At 40.9% G+C, this 25,362-nt stretch overlaps 1 protein-coding gene across 14 annotated transcripts in view; it reads right to left on the bottom strand.

The window, feature by feature from the left end:
- Nucleotides 1–3,262: 3,262 nt before the first annotated feature.
- LOC120557262 (R3H domain-containing protein 2) overlaps nucleotides 3,263–25,362 on the bottom strand; it is a 76,992-nt gene continuing 54,892 nt past the window's right edge. For 13 of the 14 annotated variants that reach the window (XM_039797406.1, XM_039797415.1, XM_039797411.1 and 10 more), the window contains 10 exons: nucleotides 22,552–22,845; nucleotides 15,418–15,553; nucleotides 11,609–11,766; nucleotides 10,716–10,855; nucleotides 9,547–9,647; nucleotides 8,341–8,510; nucleotides 7,968–8,112; nucleotides 6,978–7,066; nucleotides 4,975–5,059; nucleotides 3,263–4,514 (listed from right to left, as the gene is read on the bottom strand). In XM_039797406.1, the coding sequence (XP_039653340.1) occupies nucleotides 4,111–4,514; nucleotides 4,975–5,059; nucleotides 6,978–7,066; nucleotides 7,968–8,112; nucleotides 8,341–8,510; nucleotides 9,547–9,647; nucleotides 10,716–10,855; nucleotides 11,609–11,766; nucleotides 15,418–15,553; nucleotides 22,552–22,845 (1,722 nt within the window). In that variant the 3' untranslated portion in view covers nucleotides 3,263–4,110. The remainder of the gene's footprint in view (nucleotides 4,515–4,974; nucleotides 5,060–6,977; nucleotides 7,067–7,967; nucleotides 8,113–8,340; nucleotides 8,511–9,546; nucleotides 9,648–10,715; nucleotides 10,856–11,608; nucleotides 11,767–15,417; nucleotides 15,554–22,551; nucleotides 22,846–25,362) is intronic. The other variant, XM_039797405.1, reaches the window with a different exon arrangement.

The raw sequence follows: 25,362 nt of genomic DNA, 5'->3' as shown, positions 1-25,362 counted from the left end.
GCCTGAAAAACGTCTTCTACACCATAATCAAGGGATTCTTTGACAGCCTTACTGAAGAGTAGGTTATTTAATTTGTTGTGTATATTTTTGTTTTGTGATTTACCTTTGTTACACTGTTTTTTTGTCTTTTTAAGGGAGCAAAGAGAAATAAGCAAAGGTGTTTATAACACTGATGTGAAGGAGAAGCTGGCTCACAACTGTGCGGAGGTGCTGAGGCTCGTCATAGAGACCATCACTGATATTCTATCACAAGCCATGAATCAATTTGCTCAGCCACACGCTACCTTGGCCAGGAGGAGTCCCACCTCTTCCCAGGCATGCGGGGCAGTTGGCCAGAACTTTGTTTTCACCGAGGACAACCTCCAGCAGAGTTTGAAGACCACTTTCGGCGAGGCTTACTGTGAAGTGATTGGTACAGACACATCTGTTAGCATCACACCCAAATTCACGGAGGCCATTATGAGAGCGATCACTGATGAGGTCAACTCAGTTCTGTCAGAAACCATACAAGCCTCACTGAGTGGAGGATCCTCTCATGTCTGTTCTGATACCTGCTGCAAGTTCTCAAGTTACAGAGCAAGCAAAAAGATGTTGGTAATCCGGGCAATAAAATCCCTCCTTACACAATTTGAGACGCAGAAACACTCAGATTGTGAGAGTAAAGATGACCGATTGACGGATGAACATACCGTCAAAGTCCACGAGAAGAAGTCGCCGCGGTGGAGCTGTTTTCGTAAACTACTGAAGAAGAAGGTCCACCCGGTTTCAGATGAACAAATGGACGAGGCTGTCAGGTTGTCAGCAAATAAACTGTCATCTGGACACAGACTCTCCTCATCTCCTCAAGCCACATCCAGCATCTGCTCAAAGTGTTCCAGTAAACTGAACTCCACCCCTCTGGAGGTAGTTGATTATGTAGAAAAGGATGCCACATCAGGAGATACTGGAAACACCCCACCTTCAGACTACATTGGCTGGTTTCCAACAGCTTGCCTGGAGAACACAGTTATGACACAGAAACACTCAGATTGTGAGAGTACAGATGCCCGATTGACGGATGAACATACCGTCAAAGTCCACGAGAAGAAGTCGCCGCGGTGGAGCCGTTTTCGTAAACTACTGAAGAAGAAGGTCCACCCGGTTACAGATGAACAAATGGACGAGGCTGTCAGGTCGTCCCCAAATAAACTGTCATCTGGACACAGACTCTCCTCATCTCCTCAAGCCACATCCAGCATCTGCTCAAAGCGATCCAGTGAGCAGAACTCCACCCCTCTGGAGTTAGCTGATTATGTATCGGAGGATGAGGATTTCACAGCAGAAGATACTGAAAACACCCCACCTTCACACTCCATCGGCTGGTTTCCAACAGCTTGCCTGGAGGATGAGGTCATTGTTTCAGAAAACCAAGAAAGCCCACCCCTAACCACAACTCAGACCGAGGTGAGAAGTTCTTCTTGTCGTCAGTTTGGTGACTCTGGCGATGGGAAAAGTGATGTTGGGACAGAGCAGGGTGTCACGGCAGCTTCTGACAATGAAGCCAACGAGACCCAGGCTAAGAAGAGCACCAGAATCTGCCCATATTGCAAGGTATGGATGCATTTACCTAGGAAAGGAAATCGTTTTGACTACAAGTTGACACAATGAGTTCACAGTTCAATTACATAAAACAGACTAACTGAAGGACCTCTACTGCTCACTTTTCATACACAAATACAATTGGTTACTCTTACTTAAGCAAAGTTGTGTATGCAACACTTTCGCTTGCAATAAAGCTTTCCCACGTATTCCTAATGTTACTCAAGTATTTAGTTTAGGTTGTAAAGTGAAATGTATTCAACTAATTCAGTCAACTTCAATGGTCATCTTTATGTTTAACTTTACAGGTTTATTTTATTTCTGTACTTACCCTGTGGTTTTATTTCAAATATCCTAAAAGCGCAAGATGGACGATGATCAGACAGCTTCAGCTCAGGATCAGGCTGTCCACACAAAAAGGTCATCTCTGCCGAAGAGAATCTGGCTGTTCTGCTGCAGTCAGAACTGTGATTCCACGAGTGACCTCCCCACTTAACTAACGACCAATTCTACTCCATTCCCTTTCCTTACATCCCCTCTTTTTTCTTAAGTAAATAAACTGAACGTACAGTAAGCATAGTGTTGATGTGTGTTCTATGGTAAATTATGTGCTGGTTCTGGTGGTATATTGTGTATGTGATGTACTGACGTTGAGAATATATGTAGTAGGTGTTCTGTCGCTCTCGATCATATCACATGATCTTCATCAGCAGATGATGCTTATCTTATTTTCAAGGTTAAAGGTCAAATTGTAGGACATACCGAATACATTTCCATGACAAATGGGAAAACTACATCTGCTAATGAAAACCATGTTATGATTGAAAGCTACAGAGCAGCTATTTGATGGACCAACTGCTGTCTCTATGAACTAAAGTTGGCACTAGAGAAAATGTATGTATAGCAGCTAATGTAGTGTGGAGCCGCCAGACTAAAGCAGAGATACGGAGTGGGCTACAGAGGTCTGGTAAACTCACTTCTTCCACACCAACAGAATTTTTAATTTTCAAAAGTGTAGTCATCAGACCCAAATGACACGGTCAGCAGATTTTGTGCAGCTCCCTCGGGGCCACAAAAGGCTTTATACAACTTGTATGCAGTAGTACTCCCCAAAACCTGTATACAGACTTTGATGTGTAAAATCTTTGGAGTTCCCCTGTCAAATCAAAAGGATTCTTTCTCTGGGGAGCATGAAGCTGCTCAGTATGTACGACAAGAATTCAATTAAAGGACAAACCTGACTAAATGAGCAGAGAAGCAAATTACTGCAGATGACAGACAGACAGACTTCAGAGTCCGCTTCAATAAAGTCAAACAATGAACCACATGACACAGAAGATGTTTTGAAAGATTTTTTCTCGACTTTTATATTTTTAAAAACAAACAAAAAAATAACAGATTAAATAAAATTTACAGTAGACATATGCAATCATTGTGCACTTTAACTACTTCTTCTGATACGTTCTGCACAGCTGTCAACGAAAAACGCAAACACAACGGGGCGTCGGGGTGGATGTGGGACAGTTGGCAAAGAGGAGAGGACCAAAGAAGTGAGGTAGAGGGCAGTAAGGAGGAAACAAATGTAGGAAAGAGGAGAGAGGGGATGAAGAGGGAAGGAGTAAAGGATAAAGGAAGACCTAAACGTTTTCACTCAGGGAAAAGAAAGAAAAATCACTGAATATATAGATTTCTTTTATTCCTTACATCACTTATATAAATATATTGAATCCCAAAAAAGAAAAAAAACTTCTGAGAAGAAAAAAAAAAAAAACAGCGCAATACAGAAACCCACAACAGCAGTAAGGCAAACAGAAAGCAAGAGAGGAGAGAGCAGTGAGAGAGTACATGAGAGGAGCAGAGAGATAGGAGGCAGAATGAGACATGGCAAGAAAAAAGAGCCGGGAGCGGTGCGGTAAAGCAGAGAGAGTGCGCAACTGTGCGTATGAAAATTTATAAATATGTGAGATTAAGAGACGACTGGGTGACGGGGAGTTGAGGAAGGAGAGAAAGCGTCGGCAGAAAAAGGAGTAAAGGAGAAAGGGTTGGAGAGCGGGGGGGAGGAGGAGGAGGAGGAAAAAGGTTTGACTGAGGTCGACTGTCCAGTGTGTTTTTGTTATGTGCTACGTGACCCTGTTGCCTGCGTTTGTGTGTCTCTTGGTATGTGTGTGTTTGTTTGTGTGTGTGTGTTTGTGTGGCCTTGCATGTGTCTTTGTATAATGGCAGCACACATTCCACGGCAACAGTGAAACACATGCTTCGCGTGTCTTGTGTGCTTGTCTGCTATATAAATACAAAAAAAAAAAAAATCAATAAAAACAAACAAAATCATATTTGCAACCAAATGCCTGTCACCTCATGATTTACACCTTCTTCCCTTTTATACATTTGACACATCATTTAACTCAAGTAGTTTTTTTGTTTGTTTTGTTTTTAAATTGTACACTAAGAGCAGTCCCCCCTCAGTCCTCCTTCCTTTTCCACCACTCCACCATGAGTCTCTCTTTCTTTCTTTCCTCCCCCTCTCTTTTCCTTTCACTGAGAACTGGCTCTCTCCAGCACACGCAGGTCATAGTTTTTTTTGGCGGCCCTCAGTTTGAAGAGGCTGGCCCCGCTGTTGTTAAGTTTGAAGGAAGCACTCTGGGCAGCCATGGTGCTGGGGAACACTGCCACTACTGTGTAGAGGTGAGCCGGGTCGCTGCCGTCCCCCTTCACTCCTCCAGCTCCCATGCTGGCCCCGAGCCCAGCGGTGGCTCCCAGCCCAGCAGGCCCTGCACCAGGACAGGGGCCACAGCCTCCTGCTCCTCCTCTGCCACCCTGGGGCTCCTTCAGCCACTGGATCTTGGCACCGCACATCGACAGCTGGTTGAAGAGCTTTTCGGCCTCTGGACGTGAAATCCCCTCTGGCAGGTCCGTAACCTCGAGTACTCGACTCACCACTGGACAAAGAAGAGACGAGGATACGAGGAGTGAGACAGAAGATGTTAGCAGACTTGATTGCTCAATCTGTATCTCAATTTGGCGTATTTTCCAACAGCTGTAGAACTGCACTTGAATGCGGTGCTGCAAGCACATGGCAGTATACACTCAGCAAGTCAAGGTTTATTTAATGGCGTCCACAGCAGATGGAGGAGTTTGAGGGAAACAATACAAGGAGATCAGATAAAATCTGATGCAATCTAGGCACATCCTCTGCTGCCCTCTAGTATCTACTCACATTCACAACTCGCACACCTGAACAAAACTCAGCCAAGAGAGTACCTCTAAATCATCAAATTCTCAGGTGGCGTTCTTTGAAAATTAAAAAGCCAATGGGACCAAGTATAACAATACCTGCAGAAAAATGTAATGATAACAAAGGTAGATATTCTGATGTGTGATGATGCATCTCTAACTTACCAACATCAGTGGTGCCGAGATCTGTTGATGCCGACTTGAGTGTTTGTTTTTTCCCTCGTGCCCCGTGTTTCATTACTCCTTGGTTCTGAACGCATAACAACACAGATATTATGAGGTTCATGATGACAATGCAGTTCCACAATAAGACACTAGATGGGGGTAGAAGCAATCAGTGGGGAGCCTTCGACTTAGTCTTTGGTAACTGGAAACACAGTTGCAACATACACTAGTGGGCACAAAAAATGATGGACTGACACATTGTGTTATGGCTTCCATTTAAAAATGGATGGAACTTTAGTACTTCGCGGTTACACAACATTCAAGATTTAAAAATTTCCAAACAGCCAACATTATATGACTGTGACTTAAAGTTGTGACTGTTCCCCAACTTAAAATAAATTGACATACATCTTCATTCACAGAACAAAGATACTCTGTGTTGACTAGTTGGTCAGTAATACATTTTAAGGCCGTTACACACCGGGGGCGTGGCGAATAAGCAGCGCGAAAATATTTTGCATCAAAACTAGTCACACCGGCAGCGATGCAAATTTGCGACAGTTAAATAAAAGTTTCAGATATTCACGCCAGCTCAGTGTCGGAGGGACAGTTGGAGTTCCGTCTGGGTGACGCTTAGAGAGAGAGAGAGAGAGAGAGAGAGAGAGAAAGTGAAGGAAGATGCAGTGAGCGGACGAGAGAGAGCGGTCGGAGCAGAGGAGAGTTAACGTTAAGTGGTGAAGATATGAAGTTAGTCATCCAGCTACAGTCTGCAGTTTGAGCACAAATAAAAGCTGCAGCTCTTCAAAACCACCGGAGGTACGGCTGCTGAGTGGAATGATGGGGTAAGCTCCAGGCACTCCAGCTCTGTCTCCCCCCCCAAAGCAGAAAAAGCTATCACTAAGCTACTGTACGCTATTTAGCAAAATACTACTAATCCACATTTCCTGTGGAAAACAGTGTAGCGTATGTCTAGGGCTTTTATTGTGAAAGGTAAGAACGGAGAGAAAGTCTCTGGTAGTTGAAAGGAGTAATAAAGCTTGGAGTTTGTTTTTTTAAAGATTATTTTTGGGGCTTTTCCGCCTTTAATGGACAGGACAGGTGAGAAAGGGGAGGGGGGGGGAACACATGCAGGAAATCGTCACAGGTCGGAGTCGAACCCTGGACCTCTGCGTCGAGGCATAAACCTCGAAATATATGTGCGGCTGCTCTACCCACTGATCCAACCGGCCACACACTCCGTGTTGTTTTATGATGATCCTCAGAAGTAAACAGCACCGTGATTGGTTGATGTCTTCATTCGTGTCGCAAAAGTTCAGAAAAGAATTGAACTCGTTTCGGGGGGGAAAATGTGTTGCTTTATCGCAGCGTAATATTTGCGTTCTGTGTGAAAGTACTCGTGATAAAAACAACAGTTCGAAAAAAATATATTGGTGTGCGACTTAAGAAAAAAATGGCCCTGGTGTGTAAAGGCCTTATACTGACATTTTCACCTATTTTAACACCTTGTATCATCCTTGAACAAATAAAAACAACCAATGGAACAATATATTTTCTTGTGCTCTTACATTAAAATATATCCTCGTCAAAAACGACCACTTCATGACCAACCAGCTGGGGTACAATTTGAACCAATAATCTAAAAAGTGGTGTAGCGGCATTGAATTGCAGGATATTTGGAATTTTCATTTCTTCTCTGTGCCCGGTGGTGTATTTCATTATACTTAATTACATTTAGAGTGTGGAATTCATGAACGCTATTTAAGCCGGAAAAAAATAAATTACAGAAGCAATTCATGCTGAAATGAGATAACAGCATGATCAATAATAGCATGATCAATTATTAAGGCCAATTTGATTAAGACCAAGGCCAATTTCTTAATAATATATTATCATATTGGGTAACTGGAAGGCTTTCTTAAAAGAATATCAAGAGCAGTCAATATCACAGCATCAACATGTAGAAGGGTTGAGTTGCGTTCGAACAAAGGCCTGCCAGTACTGACCTGATGGGAGCTGTAGGACTGGCCATGCATGAGGGGAGGACACAGGCTGTACTGGAGAGGTTGTCCCAACAGAGAGTAGCGTCCATCACCTTAACAACATATAAATTACAAATTATAATCAAAATGATCCATCCTGAAAAAAAAAAGAGTTGTATTGCCCCAGTAGAGGTCAGGTAAACCTTATCACCACAGATTCTCTTTTTCAAGAGAGACCTGGCCAAGAGGGCAGCATAAGAACAGTGTTATGACAATGACTACACTTATGTACAGCAGTCAAAACGGAGATGGATGATGGATTTAATGAGGGTTTATGGTAATGGGAAAGATTTTCTAATTAAGATATTTATTCAACACAAATTGTAGAGTAAAAAACAACATCCTAAAAAGCATCCAAGTGATTAGAAATGGGTCAAAGCTAATGTAGCTCACTACTACAGTATTCTTTATTTCTGGTGTTTTATAGACAATCCAATAAAACCTGTGTCATGGTGATATTTCATGGATGGTAGACTGATGCAAGACCGTTTAGTACATGTAATCATACATTCCAAACAGTGGGTCTCAGTAAAGTCTTATCAGTAAAGGTATTATGGCTCTGTGTGTAAATATCGGTCAGAGGACAGGGTCGAAGTAACGCCATGTGTGGGTACAAAAGGTTTGACCCGTTGGCCCAGTGCCAGTCGTGTGAACCTGCTCAGGCTATTGGCTTAGGGCCAAAAGCCACCTGGCGAAGTTTAGAAGGTCATTGTGGCAAAAGTCTAAGCAGGGGTTCAAGCACACAGCTGTTAACAGCTGTAAAAGTACTTTATGTTTATTTGCCTAAGAACTTCATACAACAACCTGGTACGAATTTTTGTAGCTTGGGCCATCATTTCTAATGGTCATGATAACTACGTGTAAACATGTTTATTGCAGTTTTTTTGTACTGCTGTATCTGTGCACAAGATATCGGTGTATGCATTTGAACCTTCACTCTTTTTGTTCATTTACCTTGAGCTGGTCCTCCTGGCCGGGGAAACTGGGAAATGAGTGGTAATGGTCCCAGGCCTGGACAGACGCTGCTGACGCTGCCAGAGGGAGACGGGGTGGGAGACTGAGTAGGGGAGGCCAGGGGACTCGTCAGCTGGTTACTGGCCTGAACAAAAAGGGAAAAAAAGAAAGAGGAAAAATATGAAATACTGTGACGTGAGTTCTGTCATTCCCATTCTACCTGTTGACCACTAGGGGGCTGCAAATGAACAAATCCATGTAGACGAATGACTGAATTTCTGAGTTACAGTCTGGATTCATTAGATCTTTCACATTTATTTACAAATAACATCAGCCACTGGTCAAGAAGACCTTCATGTGTATTTGTGTGTACCTGTGGAGTGTTGTCCGGTTTGTAGAGCTCTCCTGGCTTGCTGGGCCTCTGCTCTATGCTGTAGTACTTGCATGGGTTCCACTGGACCAGAGGGGGGTTCTGGGAAGGCTGTGGTCCATTGGGGACACTGAGCTGCATGACCATCACCCCAGGCCCAGGAGGCGGTACTCCTGAGAAAGACAGAAAGACAGGCACACATGTAGATAAACCGCTGAAATTGTTGAATATTTCTTTATTAGGAGTAACCCCTTGAGATGCAGGGGTTTACTAATATACTAATATTACTAATATAAATGGGTCTGAGAAACTGACCAATCAAATAGTAGCAAATGGCCCAAACAAGAGCAGAGGTTGAAAGGATAAAGTGACCATCATTACGATCAACATTTACCTAAGGCCAAATGAGAGCAGACACGCAGGTTTTCCGCGATTTCTTCAAACATTTTCTATTTAAGGACATCGATTTACAAGTTCAACGTGTGAATCGTGTGTACCTCTTTCTAAACTTTACCCTGAATACCTTTCACCTGATTTCTTTTCAAGCAGTCTTTCCTAAAGTTAGGGTTGGGACCCAAAATGGGAACCCGTTTTTATTGGGTCGCTTATCGGCAGAGTAAAATGCATAACAATGCTATGATATGTGAATTAATTTTCCTTAATAAAATAGAAGAGGAGTAATATTTTTTTGCTACGCTGATCTGTGTTTGGGGCTGTTTACCCCCCATCCCCCTTTCTCTCGCTCCTTGCGAACCTTGATCTGAAAACAAGTTCATGTAATGTTGTGTGACTTCAGCAACTCCCTCACCGAAACGAAAAGTAAGAGTTTCTTTAAAGCCATTCGAAATGCAGAGGAGAAATCATAATGTGTTTTATGTGGAGAAGTGCAATGCAATACATTTCATATGCATTTTAAATTATGGTTTGTTGTGTTCTTTATTTGTAGTTCATATGGAATTCATGATGTATTTTTGTAAATTTAGGGTGACAGAATTTTTTTTGTTTTGGGTCTTGAGCTGAATAAGTTTGGGAACCCTTTTTTTGAAGAGCAGTGAAAGTTTGATATCACTGAATTTATAATGCTCACAGATTAGATCAAATGAATTAAAACAAAATTAAATCTTAAAAAAGCTAAAATCATGTTCATCTAGTGGTCACAAAATGTTTAACTAATGGGCACTTTAAAAACCTGTTGACAATAAGTCTCACCTGAATATTGCTGCTGCAACTGTTGAGGGTTGCACGGAGACGGCGACTGTGTGATTTGATACTGCTCAGAGGTGGGGGGCTGCAGGTAACCTACTGATGGGCTGCAGGATTAGACACGCACAAAGAGGGAGAAAATAAATGCATTGGGAAAGGTAATTCACACACACATACAGGAGAATAGATATCCCCACAACTTGTCCAGAATATTAAGAAAATAATTACTACAACTTTCTCATTTACAATTAACGACAGCACTAAAAGCTAAAGACAGCTACAGACGGCAGGATAATTAGGCAGATTTTAGCCCCGATTCACCCCTCGCGACAATCTTAAGGATGCTCCGATTATCGTAAAATAATCTGATCAGATATTCCTGCCGTGTGTGGTGTGTTAAGACTGCTCTCGTCTGCTCGGAAGGACGTCGGGACCGCTCCGATCTCAAATCGGGGATATCCAACATGTTGGATTTATTTGGCCCGATTTCTCCTCGTGTGTGGTGTCCCCCGGGGACAACCGAGCACGCAGCCTGTGTAAAATAAATAAAGTCGATGGGCATAACTACATCCACAACTGCAGTCCACCAGAGTACATGGAAACGAATATATGAACGTTTATTAATCTGTGTAGTACGTAACGACATTTCTATGAGAAAAAAACAAATCACCTCCATATCATGATGTAGCAAGTATAGTCCATGCTCGCGTTGTCTTGTTTGACCATCGCCTTTTCTTTTGATAACGTTTCTTTTCGGTTAAAAACACACTACAAACTATCGCCACTGCATCCTCTTCGTCTGCAATGATTGTTGACTCTGAAGTCACGTTTGATCTCGAGGGATTTTGCGAGATTTCCCGTCTGACCTGGGAATGCTCGGCAGTCAAATCGGTTCGTGTGTGATGTGTTGATTTTGCCGTGTGCTGCGCACCACACACTGTACGACCAAAACTGTTAGACCCGTGATTTTTTTATCACCGTGTGTGGGGTCTCTCAGGATTGGAAAATCGGCCGACAATTTTAAAATCGTCCCGTGTGAACCAGGCTTAAGTGAAAACAACATGCTCTCACAAAACTTTGCTGTGCCTAAACTTGATGTTTAACGCATAACACATTTGACATTTTTTAATACTATTGCCCACTCATTTGTATGACTATGATGTATTCAAACATACCTTGTGCTATTCTGCTGTGTGGGAGTGATAACACTGTAGTAGACAGGCATGGGTCCTTGAACAGACTGGCTGACTGGCACCATCACCTGCTGCTGGTACTGCTGCTGCACCACCTGCTGATTTTCATTTCCCACTGGTACCTGGAAAAGTGTAAAGGGTCAAGAGAAAAGATACCATTTAGGAAAAATTACTTTGTGGTTCTTCTGACTGCTGTCAAAGCTAAAAACATTTGGAGAAACGAAGACAAGAGTTACAGAGAGGGATTAACTCAAGTCCTGTTAGGATGTCATTTGTACATTTAATTTGGTCAAAAGCACTTGTTGCCGTTTCAATAAAGACTGTATCCATCTGTCCATTTTTATCTTGTTCTGTTCATGAGCATTTGGAATAGTATCCAGTAAAGTTACTAAGGTTTATTTTATACAACTACTGTTTAAATACTATAGACCAATATTAGTAGTCGGAGAATTGGGTTTTTTGTTTTTTAAACCAAGGCACAGGCAGAAGTGAATGTTGGCCCTTGTAGATCTGCTCTCTGGAACGGACCCGCGTCAGAGTGTAAATATAGTCAACTCAAGCCGATTTAAAACTCTGTTGATCAAACCTACCGTGTTAATTTTGAGCTTGCTGCTATTCTATGACTCTGGTGTAAGGATGTACGTGATTATTGATATTGTATTCATCTTTCACATCAATTTTAATCAAGATTAATGGCCTCTTTAACATAATCTGTGGTTTTAAGTGTGCAGCAGATGGAACTGTTTAACCTGTTAAGATGACCCACATGTATATTGATAATGGGGGGGGAGGGCTAAAGTTTTGCCAATAACAGTGAAAATGGTTCCATTTGTGTCCTTCATTTTGTCCTACAGCTGACTTAAAACTGTCCATACCTGATATGATGGTATCTGTGGGTACTGAACCATTATGCTCTGCATTTGTCCTCCCATGCCTGCCCTCTGGGAATTGAGCAGACCAGGGTTTTGGGGCTGCTGCACACCCATCATGCCCTGATAGCTTGGTGGCTGGCTGGGCATCATGGTCTGGATACCTGATGACAACAGACAACAATTGGAGGGAGAGAAATTAGAGTAGTGTGATAAAGGAACAGTACAGTACAAGAGAGGGAAAAAAAAGTGGAAGAAAGGTAGTTTGTCCTTTGAGGTAAAAATCATTTACTTAATGACTTTAACAAAAGAGTTTATGATGTTTATGCCAGATTATGGTGCTGTGAGTTATCTTTGTTCATATTATTTATATATATATATATATATATATATATACTGAATTGAATCATGAGTTAACTATGAACAATCATGTGATTAATCCCAATTAAATATTTGTATCTATTGACAGCCCTAATACGTACACACATATACGCTATCAGTCAAAAACACCCCAATATTTCCAGATTTTTATTGAAATTCATGCAGTTCAATGTCTTATTGTACTCTGAAATGAATGAAAGAACAGAACAAATGAACAATTTAAGTTAAAAAAGAAATCATGGAAATCAATTTATAAACCAAAATGTATTATAAATTTTTGACTCATCAAAGTAGCCCCCTTTGGCAGATATAACAGCTGAACACACTCGTGGCATTCTTTCTACAATGGAAATCAAATATTCTTCAGAAAGTTCTTCCCAACTCTGTTGCAGAAGCTCCCATAAATGTGTGGCACTTGTAGGTTGCTTTGCTTTCAATTTTCTGTCCAGTTCATCCCAAACCAGCTCAATGGGGGTGCTGGCCACTCCAGGTTTTTAAGCTTACCATCTTGTTCTTTTTTGCTAAGGTAGTTCTGGCATAGCTTGGACTTCTGTTTTGGGTCATTATCTTGCTGTAGGATGAACCCCTGACCAACTAGGCACATACCAGAGGGTACTGCATGGCGCTGCAAAATGCTGTGGTAGCCGTTTTGGTTCAGGGTGCCTTTCACTCTGTACAAATCACTATATATATATATATATATATATATATATTTTTTTTTATTATTTATTTTATTCAAACTAGACAGCAGCCATGGATTGATGTCACTGACTTATGATGTCACTTAAGGTGTCACTGACGTGACCTCGATGTTCATGATCCATCTGGCAGACCACTATGAGCCAGAGTCCATCCAGGTTGTCGACAATGTTTATCCTCACTTACTGTATAAACACATGGCCAACCTCAGCAGTTCCAAAATTGAGGGATAAAGCGTTCAGGGTTTTCCAGAAAAGAGTTCTATTTTGGTCCGAGCATATATGACTTGGCAGAACAATGCAGGAACAAGGTTGTTTAAAATCAACCTTTTACCTGGTAGACTTAAAACAGAGTATGATTCAGCAGTTTTCTGCTGAGGTAAGACCATTATACAGTAATTAAGAGGTGTAAAGTCTCACTGATACAAAAAAACGGTATCTGTATCCGACTACACAGACTACTGCTAACGTTGGTGGTTGAGAGGAATACATCGTGGATATTGTGAATTGTACTAGCTGTGGTGAGTCATCTATCCACGTGTGTTCATAAACATGTGAGTAGACTGGCATAGATATGCATTTTGTTGTGTTAAGTTTGTATTGACGTTTATATGTTCTAAGATGCTCATTTAGAATATACTACATTAGCATACAAGTCCGCTAGCCACACGCTAATGCTCGCAATACTATTATTGGGCTCATATGTGTACTCACGTAATACTGTATATGATTATTATTGGAGTGCTCACAATGGCTGCATAATGTGGACCTATGTTTGAGTTACTAAGATTACAGCAGCAAGGAGGCTGTTTAATTTAGTATGGAACTTATGTTGATGTTATTTGGTTATGAGTGGCAAGCTAATTAAGTTAAAGGTATACTATTAGCATGTCCTAGCTTTGCTAGGTCCTCATCCAGTTCACGAAATATTTATTTGAAGGTAGGCAATGCTTTTATAGAATTGGCTTATTTTAATTTATAAAAGGAAAATGAATGAGTTTACATTAAATGACTATTAACTCTATATATCCGATTGAATCGTGTCTCATAAAATCGCACCGATCCAACATCAAATCGCATTGAATCGTTCCATCAGTGGCCAGCAGATCAGACTGTGGTTGTACTGGGCAGCTTCCAGGTATGAATGTGGAACTGTGTCAATGTGATCAGGGCGTTCCTGCAAAAGAGAGGCTGCCTCTCAGTGAACCTCCCCTGAATAACTAAAGGTTAAATAAAACAATAAAAAAATATATTAAAATGTATTGTCCCTGAACAGTATCATAGCCCATGTATCTAGATACGTATCGATTCGTCTTATAAAAGGATGAGACCCTAACCGTTCACACACAATCAAGTGGACTGTACCTGTGTATTGACTTGTTCTGGTCAAGTACAAAATTCTGTTCTATTGTCATAGCTCTATTCTGATTTTCAGTGATAACATTTTCACATAAATATGAAACACAAAGACACATTTTGTGTGTGTGTGTGTGTGTGTGTGTGTGTGGTAATACAGGATTTTAGACAAATAATGTACAGGAAACACTGGTATTATAAGTCTTTATGAAGTTATCTATATCCATCCTAGGGCTGAAACGATTCCTCGAATAATTCGATTACAAAAAATCATCGATGCAAAATGACTTGCCTCGAAGCTTCGTTAAATCAATGTTACCAACGCTGTATCGCTGACGGACGGTGTTTCTGCACGGAGCATTATTACCGTCGCACCGACGCGGCTCAGTCTGCTGCTGGCAACCGTTCTCTTAATACATCCATGCTGGCGACACATGCCAGAGCGTAAATAGCGAGGGGCTAAGAAAAGAGACAGGCTGGAGAAAACGACAGAAAGTGTCCAAAGTTTGGAATCAGTTCAAACGTAATTAAAACTAAGACTCTGTACAGTATGTCTACTGCAAAATCAAACTAGCTTACCACGATAATAGCACGAAGTCAGTGCTTTAGCATCTCAACAGAAAACACGGAGTCTAACTTAATCCTCCATTCCACGAAGCGGACCCGACAAAAGTAAATCACAGAGTCGTATGGACGATGAAACTACACCAAACACAACAACTACCAAAATCAAAGACAAGAAAATACGTAGTGGTGACCACGATCTGATCTAAAGTGCTGACACGTTGACTATCCCTTCAGAAAAACAGCTGATTGTTGCGCATCTCTCTCTCTCCTCTCTCTCTCTATGGAGAAACAGCTGATCAACGACCTAATAGCATAAGTGTAACAGCTGTGTGACATTATAATCAAATATATAAATGAAAATAGGTTGAGTTTAACTAATATTTACATACAGGCCTACTGTATATAAAGATCAGTCTCAGGTTGAAACTTGTAGTTCTGAAAGTTAAGTTGCACAACTTAATGTAATATTTGTGTATGTTTAATGTATGCCTTAGTTTGAGGTTGATATCATTTGGAAAAAAAATTTTCTTTAAAAACAATGTAATATGGCACTTAAATGCACTTAATAGGCTTAGTATTTTGAGAGATGATATTGTAAGCAATGTAGGTAATACAAATGTTGCTTTTTTCCCTAGTTTGGGTTGTTTAAAAACAAAAATAAAACTCATCCAATTAATCGATTGATAAAGTGCTAGATTAATCGATTACAAAAAGAATCGATAGCTGCAGCCCTAATCCATCCATTCATCTAAATATAATTTAGGGAGAGTTTATGACAGTACAGCACAGTACAGCATACAAAAATGTACTGACCTGACTGCTGTGTGGGCTGAGGCATGGGTTGTGTGCGCTGAGCAGGATAAGACACCTGGTGGGACATGGGCTGGGTCACACGGTACTGCTGGCCTGAGCTGGGATACTGACCAGGAGGGTAGTATGACACCTGTATCTGATGAGAAACAACAAAAATATTTAGAGATTAATAAACACTCAAAGATGAGAAAACGATGGTGATGGGTGATGAATCTACCCTCCTTTATTTTCATGGCATTGAGAACACATCATTACTTTTTTATGTATTATCGTCAATTTTCAAATACGATATACAAAATACGATCATAGCTCTTTTAAGCAAAATAAACTTGCAATAACTTACTTTTTGGCCACTTGGGGGCAGCGTAAACATGATCTGACAACATTACAAACTTGTTAGCAAACCATTTCCTTATTACACAACCAGTAGATTTAACCAGTAGTAGAGAACATTAGCATTCATTTGGAATCATGTGTTGGTCCACCTGATGATTTTAAGTCCAATATTCACTCTTCTTTTAGCTGTTTTTGGTATCCATTACTAACTTCTCAAGGAAATAGCTGCTTTAGCTGCTAAAAACTCCACTATGTTCACCAGCGTGCCACTAACTTTCTGCTGGCTGTTTGGTGCATGACAGGTAGTATGCAGACAGAGCAAAGTAAACGGCTGCCTGCTGTGGCCGAAAATGATGACGACACACTCAACATTGATATTCGAGACAGTTGGACATATGCGACAGTTGGCAGTGATTGAATCAAAACAGTACAGTAACAAGCATTGGACCGGAAGACCAAAACAATGACTTGAAAGTTGCTATACAGCTTTGTGGCACCACAACTATATGTGGCTTCAGAACTACGAGCAACCGTTTGCACAAAGGTAGTCATGTGATCCGTTTTTAATAAAATATTTTTAGATTAGACAGTTTGATTTTTGCAGATTTAAGACAATGCCTATATAACTCATATTCCTTGTCAGTATCTAACAATGTTAGACAGCAGTTACAGAGGTCCAGTCAAGTACCGAATGTTGAAGCTTGAACAACGTGCGGCTTATACAACTTGGCTAAATGTAGCATACAGAATTTCTAAACGAGATATCAAATGGACAAATAGAGAGGAAGTTGAATGTCAGGAGGATCGATAGTTCCAGCCTCCATCTTGATCTGCATACATGACAACATTCAGCCCATATAGAGGCTGCAGCTGTGTCAGTATTTGCACTCCTGTTATCGACCACCCACACATTGAACAACACAGAACATCTTACTTTCCCAGCAAATGCGGTTTATGCAAGTACTGAACTCTAAGAGTTAGGATAATATAGGAAAGTGTGTAGGGTGATAAAAGGCATGAAAAGATGCTGTCTATATAGGCCAGAGCTTAGAACTACAAAATAAAAGCGCTAAATGAAAGCTATTTTAAAAAAGAGGAGATGCATTAGTAAAAAGAAAAAGGTTGTACAGTGCAGTAACATGCCATTTGTAAAATTGCAAACAATTGGTATGCAAGTCCAATATAAGCAAATGCGTGGAAAAAAAAAACATAAAAGCACAGCAACTACTGTTTTGCACTGCTGTTTGAGTACTGTAAAATGTGCACCTGATTCCAGTAAACCATCACATTTACTGTGAAAAAGTTACTCTGGCACTGTGAGTTTACTTCATTAGTGTCTGTATGCTCTAATTGACAAGTTGCTTTAGGAAGACACTACTGACCCCAGATTCCCTTCATACAAACACAACTCTATTGCCAATTAAAAAAGTAATTTTGTCACTTCAGCTATTAAAAACTCTACTAAACAGACCGTCTTCTTTTACAACGTAGCCCCAGAGCAACATTACAGGGCCTAATGTCTCCCACAAGGTGTTTAATGGCCAGGTCAATTTAGTTCTCTCTACTCAAATGAATTATAATATCTACTTTATGGATTCAAGCAGAAGCCTGAGGGAGGGAAGGAAGAGTGTGAGTGACAGAGAGTGAGAGAACTCATTATTGTCACCGCCTCTGCAATCGGAAGAATGTGACAGGCGAGTTGTTTGACTGAGACTGAGCTTGTTAAGGTGACACGCGGTACTATGGGTGCAAACTCCCCCACTGGGTGAATCCTGCTACTTCACAGGAATCACATCCCTGATGTCACCCCCAACTCTTTTGAGTTTATAAAAGAAAACCTTTTAAATGTATGGTATTTATAGCGTTTGCATTACTAGATATTTTTTACTGTAACGTGTTATTTTACGGGTTCTTAATTTCCTAGAAGTTTAGAGACTATTCTCCCTATCTTGCACCCGGTGCAGCACAAAGCCTGACGCAACTGTCTTTGCTAGGTTAAGGAGGACGCAGTTTTCAATTTCCCATCCAGCGCCAACGTCGTTTAAATAGCAAATGCACCTGTGCCCATCTGTGCACACATGCGTGTGCTAGTCTTACAGGGAGGTGCATTCAGGTGCATTCTGGGTGTATTACTATCTTGAGGCAGTGGAAAGTGATCGCTCCATTGACCAACAAAAACCTGGTCTAAAGTCAATAACGCAGCATTTCATTGTTATTTTAACAGCGCATTAGTAAAAGGTGCCTAGGCTCGTACACAGCACGTTCACACTATGCTTTCCACACACACTCGCAGCAGCACACAAACTGAAAATAAAATATTACAAGGTGAAATATTATGATATGATCTGCTCGCGCGCTTTCTCTTCACGCACGAGCAGATCAGTTTCCTCTCCTGAAAATCTCTCCTTCCTGCTTAGCAAATCCTTCATCATAATAGCAATGCACCAAGATACAAACGCGCCTGGATTTTAAAGGGAATGGGAGATGACACTACGATTGATTTATTGTATGTTACGTCCAAAACACACCTATGATTAATTAAGACATTAAGTACAACCCTTTTGAACCATGCGCCTTGCGCACAGACCCTTTTTTCCACCGTCAAACTAGCAAAATTGGATTTGTACACGCCCTAAGCGCACCTGCACCAGGCGCTTCACACCGTGCGCTCAGATCGTTAAAATAGGGATAAGTAAAGTAGAGACGATGTTACATTGACACAATCCAATTAAAGGCTCCGCTAGTGCAGGGCTTCCGACAGTGCGAGCGTTTCATTCACATTTGTGACTAAAAATAGATGTGCGCAAACTGTAAAATGTATTTAGGAGCACATGTGGGAATAACCACACCATTGTTAGGGTATTTTCACCCTTGCTGTTTTTTTGCAGATGCGGCAGCCAGTAGTGCTCATGAACTTTGCTACATTTTTGTTTTAATTTGTTGTCTTTTGTGTTGTTATTACTGGAGCACAGACGTGTGTGTCTCAGAGGAAATGTGACCACACTGCAGCCACTTTCGGGTCATCTTTATACAACCCCATTGCATTATGTTGCAGTGAGCATTGTGTGGCATTCGTTCAGGCAGTGTACAGCAGGGAACATGCAAAAGCGTAAAAAGTTACTTCTCTGTACAGCTTTACTGTTACGAGAGATGACTGAATATGATGTGTAACCCTCGTTTAACAACTTTAGAGTCCCCTGGTTATGCATTGCTAAGAGATGAATCAGGAATGACTTGTTCTTGCCGTTTAGTTTCTGTAATGAAAAACCACCATGTCATATCACCCATACTACATAATAGAAAGCAAACAAGTTTATCTCTCTGTATCTGTATGTTAATAAGGTGCAGTGATGATCATACTGTGTACCCTTCTCTTTCATCAACATGTCTTTACATTAACACTCATTAATATGAGGTGCAAGGAACATGATCCTCCACAGTGACAAAAATCTGAAGGAAACAGGAACAGTCTGATATGAATGGAAATAGTGTCAGTAGGGGTGGTACGGTTCACAAAACCCACAGTTCGGTTCGTATCACGGTTTTAGGGTCACGGTTTTCGGTTCAGTACGGTTCTTATTTTTTCTTTAACACTCCAGAATATACTTCAGCATATAGCTAAAATTAGCATATTGAATGCATGTTGCACAAAACGTGCACACAGTGGTAGTTCTATATTGTTTTATTTCATCATAGGTAACGTGAAATCCAAAATGTTCCCACACACCAGACTATAAACGACGCTGGCGCATCCTCCAGCTCTGGGCAGCATCTCTCCTACTAGACATTTCTGCAGGTGACGTGACGTGACCTGCAGCGGCGCCCCACTCCACTTGAGGAGCGGTCGGCTCGGTGTCTCTCAAAATCTGATGAAAATCTTTTAAACTGACCTTTGTCGATCTGAAATGAAGACAGATTCAGCAACTGCATGGCCTATTTCTCGCTTAAAATGTTTTCAGAAACACGTTTTGGTGAACTATTTTAGTACAATATGAGCTCAGTATGTCTTAACGAGCGGCCCCGGTTTGTAATTTGGGACCCGTCTGTAACCATGTGATGCGTCGCGCAATCAGCGGCCATTGGTTGTGCGCGTCCCATCCCTTCCGTCATTTCCAGTAACTGTTTTAACATAGGTGTCGAAAGTGGACACTACGGCAGTAAGAGGTTAGTGCACATTAACAGTGTACTGACGAACCGTGCGGTACACACACGCTCCGAACCGAGACTAGCGAACCGAGCGGTTCGGGTGTTTTTTCATGAACCGTACCACCCCTAAGTGTCAGCGTGTTTGAAATGAATTCAAATCTAAAGGAGAAATTTACTCTTTCACACATACATAATATTGACAGAATAAAATACTTGAATTCTGCCAGTCCACATCAAATCCACCACAATCAAGTTCTCTGTTACCAGAAATGTCATCAGTTCTTTCTGGAATAGTGCTTGTCCAAAGCAGCAACGCAACTCTTCTAGTCACAAAATATAGTAATGCTCTAAAACAGTTCTTAGGCTACATTTACATTGAGTTTTGAGCCAAAAGCGATCTCCGTGCACACAAGTGTTTTTAGGTTCAGTAGAAGAACTAATCTCCTCTTGACAGAACTGGTGTAACTGGGTCAGGTTTGTAGGCCTTCTTGCTCGCACTTGCCTTTTCAGTGCCGCCCACAAATTTTCTACTATGGGATTGAGATCAGGGCTTTGTGATGGCCACTCCAATACCTTGACTTTGTTGTCCTTAAGCCACTTTGTAACTAATTTGGAGGTATGCTTGGGGTCATTGTCCATTTGGAAGACCCATTTGCACCCAAGCTTTAACTTCCTGGCTGAGGTCTTCAGATGTTGCTTCAATATATCCACAACATTTTCTTTTCTCACGATGCCATCTATTTTGTGAAGTGCACCAGTCCCTTCTGCAGCAACGCAGCCCCACAACATTATACTACCACCCCCATACTTCACAGCTGGGATGGTGTTCTGAGGCTTCAAAGCTTCGCCCTTTTTCCTCCAAATATACCGTTTATCATTATGGCCGAACAATTAAATTTTTGTTTCATCAGACCACAGGACATGTCTCCAGAAATTAAGATTTTTGTACCCATGTGCAGTTGCAAACTGTAGTCTGTCTTTTTTATGGTGGTTTTGAAGTAATGGCTTTCTTCTCCCAGAGTAACCTTTAGCTCATGGTGGTACAGGACTCGTTTTACTGTGGATAATGACACACTACCAGTTTCAGCTAGCATCTTCACAAGGTTTTGTTGAAGGTAGATTGATTCGCACATTTCGCACCAAGAAACGTTCCTCTCTGGGACTCAGAATCCGTCTCCTTCCTGAGTGGTATGATGGTTGTACATTCCCATGTTTTTTATACATGCGTATTATTGTCTGAACAGATGAACGTGGGACCTTCAGGCATCTGGAAATTGCACCTAAGGAAGAGCCACACTTGTGGAGGTCCACAATTCTTTTCCTGATGTCTTGGTTGATTTCTCTTGTCAGGTAAAAACTCTGTGTTTGAGGTGTGCCTTATCCACATTGATTCCATGTCAAAGAAAGAGGCTCTGTGTTTGAGGTGTGCCTTTATATGCATCCACAGATGTGCCACCAATTAACTCAAATGGAATCAATTAACCTATCAGAAGCTTCTTAGCTCAGAATGGAATCATCTGGAGTTTTCTTTTTGTTTAAAGACACAATAAACTTAGTGTATGTATACTTCTGTCTTTGATGAAAGTGATAAAAAAAATGCATACAAATTCTCCCTTGCTCGATTCTGACATTTAACAAATGCAAAAAATATGTTAATATTTATTGATCTAAAACAGAAAAAGTTTACTCTGATTTATGTATGACAGTAAAGAAATAAAAGTTTTTGTGTTTTTTTCTGAAGTGTATGTAAATATCTGGTTTCAACTGTATACTCCGCCCGTTGCTAGTAGTTGTGATGGTAACGTTAGAAGCTTAGTCTCAGAGACCCAGACGTCATGACCGATAAGACCCAATCAGGAGGCGAAACTTTGCGGCAGTGTCGATGATGCCGAAGGTCTCCGTTTGCGACCGTTGAGACTGAAACAACCCTGGAGATTCCAAACCAAAACAGGGTCAGAAGTGTTTTCAAATGTCTCCGGTTTAGGAGCTCTGAAACGCCAGAGCAGTGTGAATGCGAGACGTAAACATAGCAAAAGATATTTTTTTTAAACCAAAACGTAGCAATGTAAATGTAGCCTTAGCCATTTTGGATTTTGGACTGGCAAGCTGGCAAAGAGGGGTTTCGCACTTTCTGCACATACAGCACATCATTCTGCACAGTGTAGTGAATGACACCCAAGAGAAGTAACTCAAATTTATATTAAATTATAAACACTTCCAAATATATTTTACTGTTCAGTATGGTGGCCCTAGAACAATGAGACACCACGGTCAAATTTGTTCTTTTGTTTAGTGTTGCCTCTCATGTATCCATTTCTCCCTACATATGAATGCCTGTGAATTCTTCTGCCTGACTTGCGATACGAAAGAAGGGTACAGTATTACAGCATTTTGCATTGAACCAGGGCCAATTTCTATTATAATGATAATACAAAAATACATTTTATACATACAGTTTGCCATACAAGTGAATACCTGGCCAGTCAAAGTGCCAAGCAGGTGAGGTCCCAAAATTAAAATCAAATATTCATTGCTACAATACTATCACTTTTTGAGAAATACTGCTTCTATCTGGTACTCTAAAGTAATTCAAACAAAACCTTAAACCTATGTCGGATGTCTTTTTATCACAACCTGTGAGTAGTGGCGTACCTGTTGAGGCGGAGGGGGCTGCATGTAGCCTTGTGGGGGTGGTGGGGCCTGCATGACGGGCTGGGATGGAGGAGGTGGTGGAGGTGGAGGATGGGGGTGTCCAGCGGCAGGCTGGTAGCCAGACGGAGGCGGCATGGGCTGACCCGTGGTAGCCATGATGTAGCCGGTCTGAGGAGGGGGGTGCTGGGACAGCACTGTGGGAGGAGCCTGATACATAGGTGGAGGCTCAGGGTTCTCACTGGAGCCCTGCCGACTCAGTGTCATCTGGCTGAATTGGGGCGCCAGCTCTTCTCCCTGGGAGAAATGAGAATGATGTCACTGGTGGGTTTTGATTGCCACTACACTAAATACATCTACAAAATTATTTGTTTCTAGATTATACAGTATTTAATACATGTATAATACAATTAACAACTGCAAATTACACTCACAGCACTCTAATACAGAGACAGAACAAAACAGTAGCAGGCATTAGTGGCCATAAAGTGCATTATAGCAAGTCACTGCCATCTACATATAGATTAGGGATGCACCAATACCACTTTTTTTAAGACCAAGTACAAGTACTTACATTTGGGTACTCGCTGAAACCGAGTATCGATACGAGTACTCAATAATCCCTCAGGGGGTCCGACGGTGTTTTCAGACATACAGATAATTTTGGCCTGCTCTGATATTGTTGTTAATTAGAACAAAGCAGTTTTTTCAAAGTACCATGCCTTTTTTCTATACAAAGATCAGTGCCCATGGGCTGATATCAATAAAATAAATCATAATTCCTGATATCAAAATACTGAGTGAAGGTTAGAAAGAATGAAGAAAGCAAATTACGATGATGTCATTCACGTGCATATTAAATAGCCATGTGGATTTACCGCTCCAGTGGTAGAGGATTGTTTGTTTACCCAGCAGCTAAGTACACAAGATTTTGTCCAAATTTAAAGACTCTTGGCAAACTATATAAACAGTTATAGCTTGTATGTAACTTTTTTTTGTGCTATTTGCAGAGTAGCACTGTGTTTGTTACCCCAGGGTACCCCATGCGGTCGGAACAGTTTAAAATATATCTTTCTTTATGTTAATGCCTGTTAAGCTGATGAGATTGGGCTGACACCGCTACTCCAAATATCAGTGGTGAACCTTACAGTCAACAGGCTGCTGATGTGCTTTCTCAAAAAGTCATGCAGCTTTGGAAACATGGTTTCTGCGATGTGGTTACGGCTGGAAATCTCATACCTCAGCTCAAGTACACTGAGAAGACGTCGAAACCCAGTATTATTAACGACTGACAATGGCTGGTCGTCAAGTGCAATCATGTATTGGGTAAGAGCCTCTGTTATTTTTACAGCCAAAAATCTCTAAATGGCTGGCATTGCTCCTCTTCCGCTGCCTATACCTGCTCGACGGAGAAGTTAATGTCACGTTGCTATGGAGGTTAGGGCTGGGCAATATAGAGAAAATCTAATATCACGATATTCTTGACCAAATACCTCAATGTTGATATTGCGACAATATTGTATGGTTGACTATTGCTGCTTTAACAAAATGTTATTTACACAATGAGATTTTTGATAAATAACCACCAGAAATGATTTAATGACTTAGTGGGTTAAGGTAAATAATAGAACAGCTAGAACAGTCTGGTAAGTTCATAAAATGACATCACTTTACTGTAATGCAGCCTTTAAAACCAGGAAAAGACAACACTTGTCTTGATATTACGATATCCAAAATCTAAGATGATATCTAGTCTCATATCGCGATATCGATATAACATTGATATATTGCCCAGCCCTAATGAAGGTGGTATCGGGTGTGGCATTATCGGAGTAATATTATGATTACAAGAACGAATACATGCGCACGGCATCGGACCGATACAAAGCCAAGGCGACTCCCGAATGTAATGGTGGCTAGATTGCGAGCTAAAGCTAAAACACACAGTACTGCAGTTGGTCGATCTTCACAACTGACTGTGGGTTTGACAACAAAACAAGAGCATTTCCCAAAATATTCGAAGAAAACTCCTTTAAGGTTTGGGTCTATACAAACTCTCATCTGGTCACAGCTCATGTGTCAAAACATGTTCACTTTGCTGATTAGGATGAGAGCACAGCAATTTCAATATTTGTATTGATTTATTTACTACAAAATGTACATTACACATTAGTTACATTCAGTCACCTAGGATTAAATTAACATTTTCTCCAAAACGTTATTAAAATCTGTAAACCCAGTTACATTTTTTTCTGGATTATAAATGGATAAAATATAAATCGTTAATGTAAATAAAGTCATGGTAATAACCATGAATTTGCTTCCAAAAAAGTACTGCAGTATATACTAATATAAAGTGCTTTGTCAGACCAAAAAATAACAATTCCACAAAGCACAACTGTCACTTTTTTCACATGTGCTTGATGTAAATGCAGACATGCACTTGGAATAGCAAAGAAATGTTCTTGCTCCGAGTTAAATTTCAGGCAGGGAAAGATTTGTAAGCATCCTGAGACAAAGTACTACCTGAACGGTCCAGAGCGGCAAATACATAATTCTTCCATGATTGTGGTTAAACACCTAACTAATAGGGGTGGGGGGAAAAAATCAATACAGCATAGTATCGCAATATTTTCCGTGGCAATAATGTATCGATACACAGATGCAAGTATCGATCTTTTACAATATATGTGTTGGTCAGTTTGTCTGATTGATAATCCCATTTTGCAGCAATAAAATTGAAGTGAGATGAACAAACAGAGAAATTTATCTTTTTAGATAAAACAGATGTTGACAAAGTTTCCTTTTGGGGAC

This window comes from Perca fluviatilis, chromosome 4 (genome assembly GCF_010015445.1).
Source record: "Perca fluviatilis chromosome 4, GENO_Pfluv_1.0, whole genome shotgun sequence".
Taxonomy (NCBI): domain Eukaryota; kingdom Metazoa; phylum Chordata; class Actinopteri; order Perciformes; family Percidae; genus Perca; species Perca fluviatilis.
This window is presented reverse-complemented; position numbering and strand designations above follow the sequence as displayed.